General features: G+C 42.3%; 1 protein-coding gene across 10 annotated transcripts in view; it reads right to left on the bottom strand.

The window, feature by feature from the left end:
* Positions 1 to 18,156, bottom strand: part of hdac5 (histone deacetylase 5) — a 357,484-nt gene that overhangs the window by 76,879 nt on the left and 262,449 nt on the right. For 8 of the 10 annotated variants that reach the window (XM_078529648.1, XM_078529650.1, XM_078529647.1 and 5 more), the window contains one exon: positions 14,529 to 14,709. The exons of the other annotated variants lie outside the window; for them this stretch is intronic. In XM_078529648.1, the coding sequence (XP_078385774.1) occupies positions 14,529 to 14,709 (181 nt within the window). The remainder of the gene's footprint in view (positions 1 to 14,528; positions 14,710 to 18,156) is intronic. 10 annotated transcript variants of the gene reach the window in all.

Here is an 18,156-nt window from a genome sequence, read left to right as displayed (position 1 = left end):
ACTGGACCATTTGTTAGGGAAGGTTGAGCGCATAATGAGCCAGGGGGACAGGGATGAACTTTGTCATTGTATGCAAGTTAACTGATCCACTGTCCTTGTTCTTCCTTTCAGCATCATCAGAGCACAGCTGGGAGGAGGAGCAGATGCCCCCTCTCACACTTGAGGGGCCTGAAGTCTCACCAGCATCACACCATTTCTGCAAGGCAGGCACCAACGCAGATACTAGCACCTCGGTGGGAATTGGAACAACGGCTAGTGTCCCAGGGCACAGTGGTGAGGGCACTTCACAGTCACTGGAGGAGCTGGCAGTGACAGAGAGTGCCCATGGCGCCAGCAGTCAGAGGACTGCAGGGAACCAGGCACATGCTCAGTCGGTGCCTGATGATGTGCCTCTGGAATCGTCTGTGATGTAGCAGGTGCAGCAAATGCGGCCGGGTGTGCAGGAGCATCTGGCGGTGATACATGAGGCTAGGCTTGGCATGGTCTCCATGGTGGAGGAGTCTACGCAGACGCTCGTCGCAGCAATGAAACACATGTTCAAGCGCCAAGTGTCCTCCATGGAGAGAGTGGTGACTCTTGTGGAGAGGCTCCTCCAGGAGACCTGTCAGGGCTTCCTGGGGATGCGCTCTGACCAGCAAACCCTCACATCGGCAATGACCTCAGCTGGTCACTGCCAGTGTGGGAGATAGTGTGGGCATCAAGCTTCCCAGCTCGTTGCCCATCCATCCACGGTGAACAGGGAGGTCCTAAGCGACCTTACGTCAGCGCAGCTGCTGCCTGTTGTCTCTGCACTATTGTTTTCTCTTTATGATAGGCTCTGCAGGCTCCTCTCAGGGCGCTCCGGATGAGGGTGGCAGCTCCTCCACCTCTCTCCCAGTGACTGTATCATCCAGTGAGGCTGCAACAATTGGGGAGATGCCAGCTGCGGAACAGGCAGCTCCCTCCCAGGGGCCAGCACAGGCTCCACGGGCCAGAGGATGACCACCAAGGTCATCAAGGCCAACAGGACAGCACAGTCAGCAGGCTGGCTCAGGTGCCACTCCGAGCGATGGGGCAGCACCAAGACATAGCACCCATAAACGAAAGCATAAGGCACCTTAGGCACAGTATGGGTTTTCCACTGGTGCTTTAGTGTTGGCCTGAGATGAGGTCCTTATGATTTCTTTTTGATTGTTAACACTATTGTTTCCTCTTTACAATAAGCTCATTTGCTTCACACGTTAAATGCAAATTTGTGACATGGCTGAGGGTGCCTTGTTTCTTCTACATGTGTATGGTTGACAAAAGTGTAATGAGTGATTTGTTGGACATTCAGCTTTATTTACAAGGCCCTTAGTTAGTGCTGCTGACCTGGCAGATTTTGCATTTAGGTGTCGAGTATCGAGGCAGCAGCCCAGGCTTGTCCTGGTGATCCATCTGTGTTGTGCTAGCTGAAGGTTCATTGGATTAAAGCATCCCGGGTGTCCCTGCCTCCCTGGAGTAGTCCCAGGTCAGCGTCTACCTCCTCAGCATTTCCCTGTGCCTGCTCCTCCTCAGAATCACTGCTGGACTCATCGTGTGCAACCGCAGCGTCAATGTCTTCATCGTCCAGTGCGTCACTGCAGAATGCTGACCTGAAGGTTAAGAGTCCAGAAAAAGCAGCTGGGATGCGTTCTGAAGTACTGCAGATCACACAGGCAAGTTTGAAAAACTTTCAATAATAAATACTTCACAGAGCAGATTCACGACCCCACTGAGCCCTCTTATCCCGCCCGTGGATGAGGTTGATACAAATGTCTCCTACCCGCCTGCCCGTTGCGCCGACCCGAAGATCGCACGGGTGCCAAAAAATCGGCATCGATTGAACACTAAAGGGCCTTAAGTGGCCTGTTAATTAATGGCGGGCACGTGTCAGACTTCATCGTGCGCCCACCCAGCAAAATATCACAATGGCGTGCGGTGACGTCGGGACGCCCGACCGACATCACCGCGCCTCATTTTACACGCGGACGTGCATGTCAAATGGAAAACTCTGCCCAAGGAAACTAGAAGATGTAGATGTGGAACCTGATGAAGTTGAGTAGAAGATGGCAACTGCTGGCTCTATAGCACGCAGATGATCATCTAAGGAGTCCTGCTATCGAGAGATAGGAACAGGGTACCAGCCATATACAGAGAAGTTGCATGGCCCCTCCCACAATGTGCAGCAGTTGACTTGGCAAGTAGCTGAAACAATTGACCTGATGTGTGCCAACAATTAGAGTTTCCAATTCATGACAAGGCAGTCTGGAGAAGATGGTAGCTGCAGGAGCATTTGTAGACCTTCCACTGCTCACTTAACTCAATGTGGAGACATCGAATGAATGCAAGCTGCACAAATTCAAGTTGCATTCTGAACACCATCGCCTGCACATGTCTAACCCCGTAGTGCCATTCTAATTCTTGTGCCTTTTATTTCTCCTTTAGGCCCTTCTCAGCAAGAGATTTGTGAAGAAGACACTTCGACAAAGAACAATGCTTCTGAGGATGCACCACGTTATGCTCCAACTCTCCCATGCACTAGCATACATTGGGTTGCACATGGTGAAACACTAACACGATTAAAAAGTAGAAGGTACTGGTGGCAGGGTGAGCACAGGAGACAGCTTTTCAGAGGGAAGACCATTTCCAGCTCCACTGAACAGGATAGAGATGAGGGCCCTCAGAAGCCTAACTACGAAAAGAAAACTGCTGCTCACAAGCAGTTGTATTTGGTATAAAAAAGTTGGTCAATTGCTGAAAGTATAGCAAATTCTGTTTTCAGCCCGTGGGGTATCTATCATCTCACATGATATCAGCATTCTGCAGTCAACCTTGAAGAGCATGGCCAGCTCCAGACATGCTGTAGCCAGTCCCTCACAATGGAAATAACCGTAGCCAGCCTTTGCAGCCTTGCTGGAAGCTCAAAGAACTGCTGTCCAGGCTCGCAGCTCCACTTTAGAGAAATTTGTGGACTGGATATATAGGGGTTTTCAAGGAGTTACTCATCTTCTGCTGTCTGCTCTCCCATAGACTGGGGGAAGTGATAAGCCACTGCCCTGAGAAAGTGGTAGTGCTGTAATGGAAGTACTATGAGTTGCTGCGTCGCAGAAGGTCAGCATGTTGTCTTCTTCAATTCCTCCTCAACCAATAGCTGTAATAGTGGCTCAAGCAACCTGAAGACACCCAGCCAGGAATATCACAAGGATTCCAACATGGGTTACAAGAGTTTTTCATTAGTTTTGCTGGGAATAATTCAGAGGAATAGTAACTTAGAAAGCCTTCTTACAAGGACACCATGGATTGATACTTGGTTGAAAAATGAAGGGAAGGCAATTATGTTGAGAGTTAAATGTTACCTTTATCACACTTGGCTCTTTTGTTTGCATTGTGGTTTCAATAGCAGCTTCTGAGTCTACATTGTCAGTATGTTACCGATATAAAGTTGTCTGAATGATATCAATGTTTTTTTAATGAAGGATTATGGGAGTTGTGAAGGATATAGAGAGGGTTGTTAATGCTGAGGGACTGCATGTAAGTTTTTAGGGCAGGAAAATGAGCATGTCACCATACTCACTGTGATATGAACTCATCCCTGGCATCTCCTGCTGCAAGGCATTTGATCCTCCTCCTCCTGTTTCTTCCTCAGTTTCACCCTGGCCTTCCTCGTCTGATGAGGGTACTGCTGTGCCTGTGCCAAATGTCTGCCTCTCTGTATGGCATGACTCTGCAGGATACAATACACCACTACAGTTCAGAATACTCTTTTTAAGGCATATTGTAGGGAGCCCTTAGGCCAGTCCAAATACCTAAACTGCTTCTTCAGCAGCCCTATGAATAATCATTCGGTGGATCCATGGTATTAATCTTAACTATGTTGCTCAGGCGTGATAAGGTTGTGGACATCGTGTGTCACAAATGTAGCTGTTGTCTTCCAGCAGCTATATTGTCACATCGGTGGATGGACCCAATACTGGGGGGTGGTTGAGTTTCATGATAAAAGCATTGTGACAGCTGCTTAGATACCTTGCACAAACTTGCATGATCGGACACTGCAACAGAGTAGTAGTCCTAACCAATTCATGAGTGCTGCTAGACGGTGTTCCGGTCCCCTGATGCGTGTGCAATGATGTCCCGGACTTGAGGGAAACCAGCCACTGCTGAAAAATCTCCAAGTTATATCCTATTCCATCCTGTTGATGTTGAGCTCAATGGAGGTGGTGATTTATTGATTAGTCCTGGTGCAAAAGGAATTGGTGACCTGCTTAATGCAGGTGTATACTGCAGACAGGGGGTTGTCCTCTACAGCAGATTGGAAGGAGCAATGCCAAAGAAGCAAAGGGCTGAGTTTGACAGACCGCATGGCAAAATATGGCCTGCTGGTCCAGCAGATCCTGTTGCAGAAGGATGCAGAGGTCTACAGTGGCTGCTGGGAGAAGGGAAGTCTTCTTGTACACCGTTCTTCAAGTAGGTTTAAGAAATTGACTCTTGGCCTATCCATCCTATGTGTTAGCCATGGCCTTCTATAAGTATCCCTCCTGACTTCTTGTCTTCTAATTGGCCAAGCTACTGTTCATGCTGGTTGCTGAAGCAGCTGTTGCTCCTCTTCTTCAAAGTCTTTCTTCATCCAAACGAAACGAACAATAATAACACCCATGATAAGCAGACAGGGCTCAAAGAAGTTGATGAAGGCAAATAAAATCAGGAAGAAGTGATCAAGAAGCTGGAAACTGTTTTTGCAATGTAAACAGCATAATGACATACAGATGCTCTGATGCAATTAGTTGAAACACCATTAAACACTGATTCAGTGGCACCGACACCAATCCTGCTCATGTCTACTGGTGATTTTGTCGCTGACCAAGGCTTCCAGGATTTTGAGTTAAAATGGTTTTGAGGGTCATATCTGGATCATATGGCCCCAATTTGTAATAATTCATGAGGTCTCTGTTTATCTCTGGTGAGTGCCTGAACCCACTGAAAAAAAATGTACGGTTAAAATAGCATCTGGCAGGAATGGAGCAGTAAGTCCTCTACAGCAATTTTAACCAAACAACCAGCTGCTCATACGATTCCTGACAGGTTGGCAAGGTTACATTTTCCACTACAGAGTCAACCTGTTCCATGTTCAAAGGATTTGGGGAATCCAAAAGAATTGTCACCTCCTTCTCAAGAGGCTCATAACATTTTGCAGCATCTGTCTACACAGCAGAATGTAAGCTCTCAAGTGGCACACAGAAGTGTTTGGGTGGCACAGAGAACAGCTAGCAAAGTCACAAAGGGTGTAAAAAAAACAGTACTGCTGTAAGTTGTTGCAATAAAACTCATATCTTCCTACCTCTAATCTCTTCCAACCCTAATTCTGTGCACTTCTGCATTCCCAACTCCCTTTGCCACACCATTGGCGGCTATATCTTAGATCATCTAGACCCCAAGCACTGGAATTCTCTTTATAAACCTCTCAGTCTCTCTTTTTAAAGCCCACTTCTTTGACTGAGTTTTGGTCACCTGTTCTGTCTCCTTTGGCTCGGTGTCAATTTTGTTTGTGATTACGTATGTGTGCCTTGAGGTGTCTTATGTTAAAGTGCTATATAAATGCAAGTTGTTTTTGTAATTTTTGACACAAGGGCTCTTGATATTTAGTTCTCTTGCAAAGCAACAGGGTACAGGTAATGTGATGATTGAGCTAAGAATTATGGTGTGATGTCTTACTATGACAATAAAGATTTCACTTAAATTATAAAGAGGTTGGCAAGATGAGGAAGATCTTTGCTAAGCTGACACTTCAAAATAATAGTGCTCTATTCCAGTAAATAAGGCTGGCTCTCACCTGTCAATTGAGTGCTGCCACTACACCTGTTTCCTTTTCCTCATGGATTTGTGAGGACTGTAGATAGACTGCATCTATAGCCATCAATAGTAATATCGTCATCAGCCAACCTGGTAACATTCGAAACCATCTACCATCATCCCTTTCCTGATGGCAAAGTTATGAAGCAGGTAACGTGATATCACAATTGGTGAGGCAGTGCTGGATGTGTACTACAACATCCATCCTAACCAGACATCAAAACCTTGCTTTGAGCATACCACTAACGACTGAACTGGCCGAGGCCTGAAGGACATATCTGTCAGAATGAACCTGCGGCAGTGGGTGAGAGAACCAATAAGAGGGAAAAACCTATGTGACATTGTACTCTCCAACTTACCTGTCACAGATGTATCTATCCGTGACAGTCTTGGAAATGACGACTGCACAATCCTTGTGGAGACAAAGTCCCATCTTCACACTGAGGTTATCTTCCATCCTGTTGTGTCGCACTATTACCGTACTAAATAGGATACATTCAGAACAGTTCCAGAAACGCAAAACTGGGCATCCAGGAGGTGCTGTAGGCCTTCAGCAACAGAATTTTATTCAACAACTATCTGTAGCCTCATGGCCTGGCATATGCCTCACTCTACTATTACCACCAAGACAGGAGACCAATCCTAGCTCAATAAGGAGCGTAGGTGTGCATGCCAGGAGCAGCACCAGGCATACCTAAAAATAAGTTTCCAAACTGGTGAAGCTACTACACAGGACTACATGCATGCTAAACAATGGAAGCAGCATGCTACAGACAGAGCTAAATAATCCCACAACCAACAGATCAGATCAAAGTTCTACAGTCCTCACAAATCCAGTCATAGTGGTGGACAATTAAACAACTAAAATAGGAAGGAGGCTCAAAAACCACCCCATCCTCAATGCTGGGGGAATCCAGCACATTAGTGCAAAAAACAAAGCTGAAGCATTTGCAACCATCTTCAGCCAGAAGTGTCAAGTGGCTGATCCAACTGGGCCTCCTCCTGAGGACCCCAGCATTACAGATGTCCATCTTCAGCCAATTCGATTCTCTTCGCATATTAAGAAATAGTTGAAAGCACTGGATACAACAAAGGCTATAGACCACAACAACATCCCAGCTGCAGTACTGAAGACATGTGCTCCAAAATTAGCTGTGTCTCTAAACAAGCTGTTCTGGTACAGCTACAAAGCTGGCATCGACCCGACAATGTGGAAAATTGCTCAAAAAGCAGTACAAATCCAAGTCAGCCAATTAACGCTTCATTAATCTACTCTTAATCATTAGCAAAGTGATGGAAGGTTCGCTGATGGTGCCATCAAATGGCACTTATGCAGCAATAACCTGCTCACGAATGCTCAGATTGGGTTCTACAAGGGCCACTTGGCTCCAGATCTCATTACAGCATCAGTCCAAACATGGGCAAAAGACCTGAATTTCAGAGGTGAAGGGAGACTGACTGCCCTTGACACCAATGCAACATTTGACTGTGTGACATCAAGGATCTTTAGCAAAATTGAAGTCAATGGGAATTGAGGGGAAAACTCCCCACTGGTTGTAGGCGTAACTTGCACAAAGGAAGATGTTGTTGGAGGCCAGGATATTGCTGCAGGAGTTCCTCAGGGTAGTATTCCAGGCTCAACCACCGTCAGCTCCTTCATGAATAACCTTCCCTCCATCATAAGATCAAAAGTGGGGCTATTTGCTGATGATTTCAACGTTCAGTTCCATTCACAACTTCTCAGATACTGAAACAGTCCGTGTTACCATGCAGCAAGAACTGCACAACATTCAGGCTTGGGCTGATAAGTGGCAAGTAACACTCACACCACACAAGTGCTAGGCAATCACCATCTCCAACAAGAGAGAATCTAACCATTTTCCCTTTATGTTCAACTTAATTATCATCGGTGAATTACCCACCATCAACATGCTGGGGGTTATCACTGACCAGAAACTTAACTGAAGCAGCCACAATTACAGTGGCTAGTTGAGCAGGCCAGAGACTTGGAATTCTGCAAGAGTAACTCACTTCCTGACTCCCCAAAGTCTGTTCACCATCTATAAGGTGCAAGTCAGGAGTGTGATGGAATACTCTCCACTTGCTTGGATGAGTACAGCTCCAACAATACCCAAGACATTCGACATCACCCAAAACAAGGCAGTCTGCTTGATCAGACCCTCCTCCACCACCTTAAACATTCATTCCTTCCATCACTAGCACTCAGTGGCAGCAATGTGCACCATCTACAAGATGCATTGCAACAACTGAATAAGGTTCCTTTGACAGCACCTTCCAAATCCAGAAACTCTTATCACCTAGAAATAAATAAGTACAATCTGACAGCCATTTCAGAGGCATAGCTACAGGATGACATAGATTGGGACCTGAATATTGAAGGGTATGGGACAGTTAGGAAGGACGGGAAGTTAGGAAAAGGTGGAGGGGTGACTCTATTAATTAATGATGGTATTAGCACATTAGAGAGGGACAACCTAAGTTCAGGAAACTAGGATTTAGAAGCAGTTTGGGTTGAGATGAGAAATGATAAAAGTAAGTCACTTGTGGGAGTGGTGTACAGGCCCCTAATTGTAACTACATGGTAGGGCAGAGTATAAAGGAAGAGATAATGGGAGATTGTCAGAAATGTACAGCGATAATCATGGGGGATTTTAATCTACATATCAATTGGAAAAATCAGATGGGCAAAGGTACCATGGGCGAGGAGGTCATAGAATGTTTTTGGGATAGTTTCTTAGGACAGCATGCTCTGGATCCAAACAGAGAGAAGGTTATACTAGATCTGATATTGTGCAACAAGATAGGATTAATTGATAACTTCATAGTGAAGGCATCCCCAGGTAATAGCAATCATGATATGTTAGAATTTTACGTTCAGTTTGAGGGAGAGATGAATGGGTCCAAGACTGGTATTTTAAACTTAAATAATGGCAGTTATGAGGACATGAAAGCAGAGCTACCTAAAGTGAACTGGCAAATGAGGTTAAAGGATAGGTCAACAGAGATGCAATGGCAGACATTTAAAGGGATATTACAGAATACACAGAATAGATAAATTCCAATGAGTAAGAAAAATTTCAAGGGGAGGACCCACCATCCATGGTTAAATAAAAAGTTAAAGACAGTATCAAACTTAAAGAAAAAGCATATAATTGCGTCAAGACGGGTGACAGGTCAGAAGATTGGAAAAATATAAAGAACAGCAAAGAATGACAAAAAGTTTAATAAGGAGGGAAAAATTAGAGTATGAGAGAAAGCTAGCTGGAAATATAAAGACAGACAGTAAGAGTTTTTATTGATATTTAAATAACAAAAGTGTAAACAAAGTGAGCACTGGTCCTATAGCAAGCAAGTTGAAAGAATTAATATTGGAAAATAAGGAGATGGCAGATGAATTGAACCGGTATTTTGCTTCGGTTTTCACTATAGAGGATACGAGTAACATCCCAGAAATAGCTGTAAATCAAGAAATGGAAGGGAGGGAGGAACTCGGGAAAATCACAATCACCAGGGAAGCGGTATTGAGCAATTTGTTGGAGTTGCGGGCTGACAAATCCCTGGGTCCTGATGGACTTCATCCTAGAGTCTTAAAAGAAGTAACTAGTGGGATAGTTGATGTGTTGGTTTTAATTTTCCAACATTCCCTAGATTCAGGGAAGGTTTCATTACATTGGAAAATAACAAATGTAACTCCATTATTCAAAAAGGGAGGGATACAGAAAGCAGGAAACTACAGGCCAGTTAGCTTAACATCTGTCATAGGGAAAAAGTTTGAAGCCACTATTAATGATATTATAGCAAGGCACTTGGAAAAATTCAAGGCAAAAAGGCAGAGTCAACATGGCTTTGTGAAAGGGGAATCATGTTTAACCAATTTATTGGAGTTCTTTGAAGAAGTCACATGTGCTGTCAATAAAGGGGAACCGGTGGGTGTTCTGTATTAGATTTACAGAAGGCATTTGATAAGGTGCCACATCAAAGCTTATTGTAGAAAGTAAAAGCTCATGATGTAGGGGATAACATATTGGCATGGATAGAAGATTGGCTAGCTAACAGGAAACAGAGTTGACATAAATGGGTCTTTTTCTTGTTGGCAGCATGTAATGAGTAGTGTGCCACAGGTATCAGTGCTGGGGCTTCAAATTTTATAATTTATATAAATGACTTGGATGAAGGCACAGATGGAACGATTGCTAAATTTGCTGATGATACAAAGATAGGTGGGAAAGTAAGTTGTGAAGAGGACATAAGGAGGCTACAAGGAGGTTAAGTGAGTGGGCAACACATCTGGCAAATGAAGTATAATGTAGGCAACTGTGAAATTGTCCATTTCGGCAGGAAGAATAAAAAAAAGCATATTATCTAAGTGGTGAGAGATTGCAGAGCTCTGAGATTCAGAGGGATTTGGGTGCCCGAGTGCATGAATCACAAAAGACTAGTACGCAGGTACAGCAAGTAATTAGGAAAACTAATTGAATGTTATAATTTATCGCAAGGGGAATTGAATCCAAAAGTAGGGAGGTTATGCTTCAGTTGTACAGGGCACTGGTGAGACTACATCTGGAGTACTGTTAGTCTCCTTATTTAAGTAATGATGTAAATGTGTTAGAAGCAGTTCAGAGAAGGTTTACAACACTAATACCAGTAATGAGCAAGTTGCCTTATGAGGAAAGGTCGGACAGGGTAGGCATGTATCCGGTGGAGTTTGAAAAAGTAAGAGGTGACTTGATTGACACCTTCAAGATCCTGAGTGGTCTTGTCAGGGTGGATGTGGAGAGGATGTTTCCTCTGTGGGAGAATCTAGAAGTTGAGGTTACTGTTTAAAAATAAGGGGTCGCTCATTTAAGACAAAGATGAGGAGAAATTTTTTCTCTCAGAAGGTTGTCAGCCTTTGGAATTCTCTTCCTTAAAAGGCACTGGAAGCATCTTTGAATACTTTTAAGGCAGAGCCAGATAAATTCTTGATAAGCAAGGGGGTGAAAGGTTATCAGGGGTAGGCGGGAATGAGGAGTTGAGGTTACAATCAGATCAGCCATGATCTTATTGAATAGTGGAGCAGGCTCGAGAGGCCAAGTGGCCTCCTCCTGATCCTAATGCCTATGTGTGTATGTTTTAGAACAAATGCAGCAGGCATTTTGGAACACCAGCACATGATAGCTCCCCTCCAAGTAACACAACATCCCTTCCTACCAACACTGTGGGTGTACCTACACCACATTGACTGCAGTGGTTCAAGAAGACAGCTCACCACCACCTTCTCAAGAGCAATTAGGGATGGGCAATAAATGCAGGCCTTGCCAGTGACACTCACATTCCAGGAACAAAAAGAAAAAAGAAAAATTGCTTGCCCATTTTTATTCTTGCTTTTATATGTGCCAACCTGCAGCACAAGGAATCTGATGACGAGGTATCATGAGCTATGGGAGTAGCAGGTATTCCTCAACATGCTGGAAAATTTCTTCCCTAAGCTCCAGCTGTTTAAATAGAACCGAAAGGCTGGACGGATGAGCTATAAAAGCAACATGGATCTGTGCCTATTGTTGCAAATGGCGCACACATTGAGGGAACGGATGTCTTTGAGGTTTATACAAATAAGGTTGTTAACATATGGGATATATATAATGCCATATGGGTGCAATCAATAACTCCCACAGCCTTGATGAGTATGGATAATTGTGAAAAAATTGTCAGTCCTCTCAGTTATCTATCTGGGGCACAACAGAACTGTATAAATTGAAATGCTTGTCAAAGACGGCAGCGGTGGCTTGCCTTTTGGAGGAATGCACAGCAAATTAGCTAATCAGGCACAAGTTCCCTGTGGCTCCCTGGATTAAGTCTGTAGCATAAATGTTGAGAACCGTAGTCACATGTGCTGTCACAGTGAGAGATGTGGGCACTCTGCACCTTGGTCGCAGATCTGGCTGCAGCAACAAATAGAGCTCCTCCAAAGCTTTATGACTGAAGTGCAGCTGCATAAGACAGACCTTATAAAAAACATCTTATAAAATGCACCTGGATCTAAACATCCTCCATGATGGGTACTGCTGAGGTGGTCTGGTTCTCCTTTGGTGCTGATTATTCTGGTTTACCTCAAATCTTCCTGCTATCCCACTTCCTCTCGCACATATATTTTATGAAGTGGGATTCCCATTAGGAAATCCACTGTGCAGACTTCAGATATTATATCAGTAATCCTCTTTAAATAACATGAACTCTGAGGGTAAAGCAGAATGTAGAGGAAGGCTTCCTGAGTATAATAGTGAAAACATTCTTCAGTACCTCCAGTGAATCACAATATTTGGATAAAAGTCTTCATGAGCAACATTAATTCAGCAGTGCCCCTTTAACCAGATACTTGGCCTTGATGAGCAGGTCCTGGCAAATTGCACTTTTAGGGAAGGCAGCATTAATGGAATTTAGAATGAGAGGTATCATCCTATCCTAATTCTGTAATTAGTATGTGACTGTCATTGAGAGAGCAGGTGCTTCTGCACATGCCTTAACATCCATTGGAATTTATACCAGGAAGCTGGAGCAGAAGCCAGGTGTAAATTGGGGCCAATTCAAATAACATCCCACAAAGGGGCAGTTACTAATTTATGCCTCCCACCCCAGGAATTATGAGGCCAGCATTTTTACATTGCTTTAGCTTCCAATTCTCTTTAGTGCAATATTTTCAAAAGTAAATAATGTAAGGATGCTTGGTTATATTATCACAAATACATTAAAATGTAAAATTATGAGCTATAGCTCAATATCAGAACATTAAAAAAGTTGGGTCAAGAAATTTACAGCACAGACCATTTGTTTATTTAGTCCACTTGTGGTTCTTGTTCAAGTTTTGCTTCAGAATTGAGAGCAAACTAGGTAGCTGTAGATACATTTTCTTTTTGCCGTCAGCAATATCATTCATAGGCATTGAGTCAACTTTCACATGCGTACTGGCAAATGCCAGTTTTACCTCTGCCATTGCTCTTAATCTCTTGGTCACTTAGCTGACATCAAGTCCTGGAAGAACAATAACTTTCTTCAACTCGACATTAGCAAGTTTGAAACCATTGTGTTCTGTTTCCGCCTAAAATTATGCATCTAAGTAACTGACTCTCTCCCGATCTTTGGCAGGTCATTCAGGTTGATCCTACTGGTGCAAAACCTCAGTGATAGCTGTTTGACTCTTAACTGAGCTGCATAGCTCACATCCTTTCAATCAACAGGATTGCCTATTCCCACAGCATCACCTGCCTCTACCAATACTGCATCTCTAATATTACACCTACAGACTTGATAGTTTTAGTGCTCTACTTGTTAGCCTCCCAAGTTCTATTCTTTACTAACTGCAATTTGTCCAAACTTGTACACATCCCACATTCTATCCTGCACTAGGTCCTATTTTCCTAGGCTCACCAAATTCTATACCTATGCAATTTTTAAAATTTTTGCACTCACTTGTAAATTCTTCTGAGGCTTCATTCCTCTTTACCTCTACAACCTCATTCCTATTAATGGTCTTGGGTATCCTCTGGCCTTCTTCATATTTTCCCTTTTCCTTGTTCCACGTTTTGGGTGCAAAGGTTTCAGCTGTTTCAGCTGTGCATTTGAAGGCACTATTTAAGGCATTCCACCTTAGTTACTCTCTTGCCTCCTTCAAAAGCCCTTTCAGTCTTGCTTTTGGTTACTACCCCGATGCTCCTTTCCTAGGCTTTGGTGCCTTTTGTTGAAATGCCTTGAGGCACTTTACTACAATAACTGTGGAAAAGTTGTCATTGATAATGTTAAAAAGGATTCAGATATTAGTAGGAAGATGATTTTGTCGTGGTTTGTGTTGAAGTGCCCTGAATAAGCGATCAAAGCATATTCTGACCAGAGAAACATGAAAGATTTATAATAATTAAGAGAAGAATGAGTATTTCACCACTGGAATTTAGTTTGCATTTAAGAAAACAAATAATTTAGAGACAAACAAAAAAGTGATTCTACGTTTAAAATGCATCACTGTCTTTAGGTGACCTTTAGCAATTAGTTAACTATATTTGGACTGCTAACCATTAAAAATTACATGGGAGAATATTCTATAACTAGATCAAGATCCTTGAGGCTGCACTCCCTTTGAGGAATAGTGGGGAAGTGTTGGCTGATTATCAACCTGTTGAACCACATCATGAATGCTTTTTCTGTGGCCAACAAGTCCTGGAGTGAGGATTACACCCGGAGTTTCTGGTTCAGAGGCAGGGTCGCTACTGACTGAGTCACAAGACCTCCCCAGGCTGTGCTTAAATTGTTAATTCCAACAATGTGAGTATCACAGTACTTTAAAATCCATGTTTGGATGATGTATGCTTTTATCTGGGGTCAAGTCGAGTTATGTTACATTTACAATCAATAAAATAAGCTGAACTATTGTTATGCCTAGCATATTTGCTTTGGTCCAGGAACAGTTAAACCTCATAACAGACTCAGCCATATTAGGTGTAACTATTGTATTTGCAAACCTTGTTAAGAATAAAACATCAGAATCGAATCGAATGGCTTTTCAAAGCCTTGCTTCAGGATGTTTTTTTTCCCCCTATATGTAATTCTTAGAGTTAATGTGTCTACCCATTAATTCACAATAACACAGCTGTTACTTTGAGATCTTGTAGCTTTTTCTGCAGTTCCCTTACCAGTAGTGAAAAGGTGCTTGATAGGTTTCTCAGTGCCAGGATTTTTTAAGTTTGCAGTTGCTGGGGAGGACTGGGCTCTGCAGAGTGGTTGATGCCTGTCTGTCACAGACATACTTCCCATAGCTACAGAAGCCTGATACACATGAAGCTGTTGCATGCGTTGCTGGTCCAAGAATTGCTGCTGTAAAAATTGAAAAACAAAAAGCTGAACTTACTTTCCATTACTGTAAAAAAAAATTCAAAATAAAAATAATTCAGCAAAATCATCTACAAAGACTCTAAACACAGCCTCTTCTATTCTCACATGGCATCGCACAGCTTCTGAAATGTTTCCAACATCATTGTACCAAGTTACATCAAGGAATTATTGGCATTCCCATCTAATTATTTTCATTAAAGCTTACCCTTCTACCATAGAGGTCCTACATTTTCATTGGTACCATCTGTATCAATTTCAAACACAGATGCATAATGACATTATGCATAAATTATTTTCCAGTTTCTCCAGCTGAGGGCATGCTGATGACCCTGCTCTCATACCTGTGTTAACATGACTCTTATGGAGTACAAGGAGGAGGGAAAAAGCAGCTTGCCCACCTAGTTTTCCTTCCTTTAAGGAGGTTTACAATATCTATTTGCGTCTCCACCCAACAACCCAGCCAAGATCAGAAGATTCACAATTGAAAGCCTTAGATTAAAGGTGTAAAAATTAAAAATTATTATGCAAGAGACGGCTGGCTACACTTTACACAGCAAGAGGTCTTTGTAGCCCTCTGTGTTTCCCTTGTCTTTTCTCAAGAAACCAATACAGGCTTATTGTTGTCAACTGAATCTGTGTGTTAAACCTTGAAGCCTAATTAGCTTGGTTTTTAATTTATATTTTTCTCCCTATAGTTTTTTCACTTTATCCAGGGCCCTCTACACAATGCACCAATCTGCTAAAAGGACAGGGAGAAAGCGTACTTTTAGGCTTCTGTCTACAACACTAAAAATTGGCAAGTAGGAGAAGTAACATGCATTGATCTGTCTTGGTTTTGTCTTCCTCTCTTAGCTCAAGCATCATGCCTCTACTTAGAACCTTTGTAGATGATTATGCTGAGACTTAGAGCTTGCCTTAGATGAAAGGTATAAATATGAAGAATTATTATGCAAGAGATGGCTGCACTTTACACAGCAAGAGGTTTTTATAACCCCCTGTATTTCACTATAAAATAGCAGTTAACATACTTACCAAAATCAAAGGAGATATTATCCTGACTGCTACCTATAGGAAGTTTTATATTTTTCTTAGAGATCTGTGGTTTAGAAAGATTGCTAACCTTGACCTTTCTTCCTAGAATTCATCCCTTTCTGAAACAGACTGCCTTGAGTCTAATTACTGCAAAAAGACCCATTGAGCAACATTATAACACACAGAATTTGCCTAAAGCAAATCAGCAAATGACATTTATCATAAACCTTTTTAGCTGCTGTCAGAAACAGGAAGTCTGAAAAGATGATTCGCAGTTTCTGAAGGAAGACATTTGTTGTATATACTACATCCTTTGTACGAAGAGGTTGGAGGCCACAACATCATTTGAAAAAAAAAAAATCAGTTGCCTTTCACAATATGTTATGAAAAAAAATTGAGCTTGTGGCCAAGTCTTTTGAAGAATGCCAAAAGTCAATGACAGACATCTTAAAATTCCCCAGTGTATTTATCCAATATATTTACTTAGGAGACACTATAATTTAAGTTAGCTTTGAAAATATTTTTAATATTGCCAACAGGACAATGTCAGGCAGCAAAGAATAAAACAAAAAGCATCTGTTTCCCATAAACTGCTTAGAGCCGCATACCAACATAGAAGAAAAAGGCAGTGACAGCCATTCTGCACAAAAGGGAATTCCACCCAAAGTGTATTATGTGAGAAAGCTATCTTCTCGCCTATTAAATAAATGTAACTTTTTTGACATTAAATTTAAAGATGCATGGAATATTATCAGTTTCCATTAACTTTTATTGGCACATTTTCTTGCACGTCAAACACATGCATCTAGTATAGTAAAAATAATACATTCTACTTGTGAGTACAACTTAATGAAAATCGCAATTACTTTAAAGTCAAGAATAAACAATCTCAACTACAGCTCATAGCACAGCAACAGCTTTTTATTAAATACATAAATGACTACAGCCATTTAGAACAAAGTTCTTTCAATTCTGGAATTTAGGCTCTACTCCAGGCCAGAAGGACTTAATGAAATTCTCCACTTGCTGCTGGCTCCAAGCATTATAGCTGAAATGAATTTGGACAACCCTCTTTTGCTGGGTGTAAATGCACAGTGTGAATGAATGCCGACCTCCCTGCATCGCACCCCCCACCCGGCCCTGGCCCCAACCCCCCGACCCCACCGTCACATTCAGGTTCCGCGATCACATTCTCACTTTCAGAGGAACACAATTACCCACAGAACAAAGCAAAATAATTGATTTGGGGTTAAAGACGTCACATAATCTATTTCTTATTATGTGTGCAGAGCAAACTTAAAGACTCATTGGAACAGGAATGTTCCACCATTCAATTATGGTTGATCTGCATCTCAAATTTACCTGCATAGGTTCCATATTCCTTAATACCCTTACGCAAGAAATATCTATCAATCTTACTTTTGAAATTCCCAATTGACCTGACCAGCTTTTTTGGGGGTGAGTTCCAGATTCCCACAACCCTTTGTGTGAACAGCATCCTGACATCACCTGAGCAACCTTTTTCCATTTTAAAATTATGCTCCCTTGTTCTGGACTTCCTGACTAAAGAAAATAGCTTCTCTATCTGCACTATAAAATTCTTTAATCATTTTCAACACCTCGATTAGATCATCCCTTAGTCTTCTATGCTCAAGGAATACAATCATAGTCTATGTAACATGTCCTCACAAATTAACCCTTTTAGCCTCGGTATCATGCTGCGCTGCACCCACTCCAACACCAATACATCCTCTTCCTGAGGTGCAGCCTGTGAACTGAACACACTACTCCAGATGTAGAATTAAGAAAGGTCAAATGCAGGTTCATGTTGCAATTTCTTCTGCATTACAAATTTTCAAATCGTGACTGCGATATCAGAGATTGGGGTGCTAAGTGAACCACAGGGTTCTCTCTGGGGAAAATAGCATCTAACGCACCTGGATGCCTTCCATCAGTTTAAACAATGAGTCAACAAGACCTGATAGCAGATTGCTAATCACTTTCTTAACTGGAGAAGTGTGTGGAATAAAAAATGCTCTCCTATCTGCAAGAGCAGGATTTTAAAATAAATTTAAATCTCCTTTGTCAACAATAATTTTTCTGCTGCAAATCAAAACTAGTGGGAGGCATGTACATTTGCTTATCTTCAGTACTTGCATCTTATCCTTCAAAATTACAAGGCTCATTGCTCTCTAGGAAACAAATCCACATGAATGTATCTGCATTGGAACCAGTGAATTGCATTTAAGAAGAAATTTAGTTATCAGCTTTGAAGGGATTCTAGTAGTAAAACCTTCATATAAATCTCAGTTTGATATCATGGTAGCAAAATCACAGCGTAGTCAGTTGGCCCCACTGGCACCTTTGTTATTATGAACACACTAACTGGACCAGCAT

This window comes from Cetorhinus maximus, chromosome 25 (genome assembly GCF_964194155.1).
Source record: "Cetorhinus maximus chromosome 25, sCetMax3.hap1.1, whole genome shotgun sequence".
NCBI lineage: Eukaryota > Metazoa > Chordata > Chondrichthyes > Lamniformes > Cetorhinidae > Cetorhinus > Cetorhinus maximus.
Note: the sequence above shows the minus strand (reverse complement) of the source record. Positions and strands in the feature narration are given on the sequence as shown.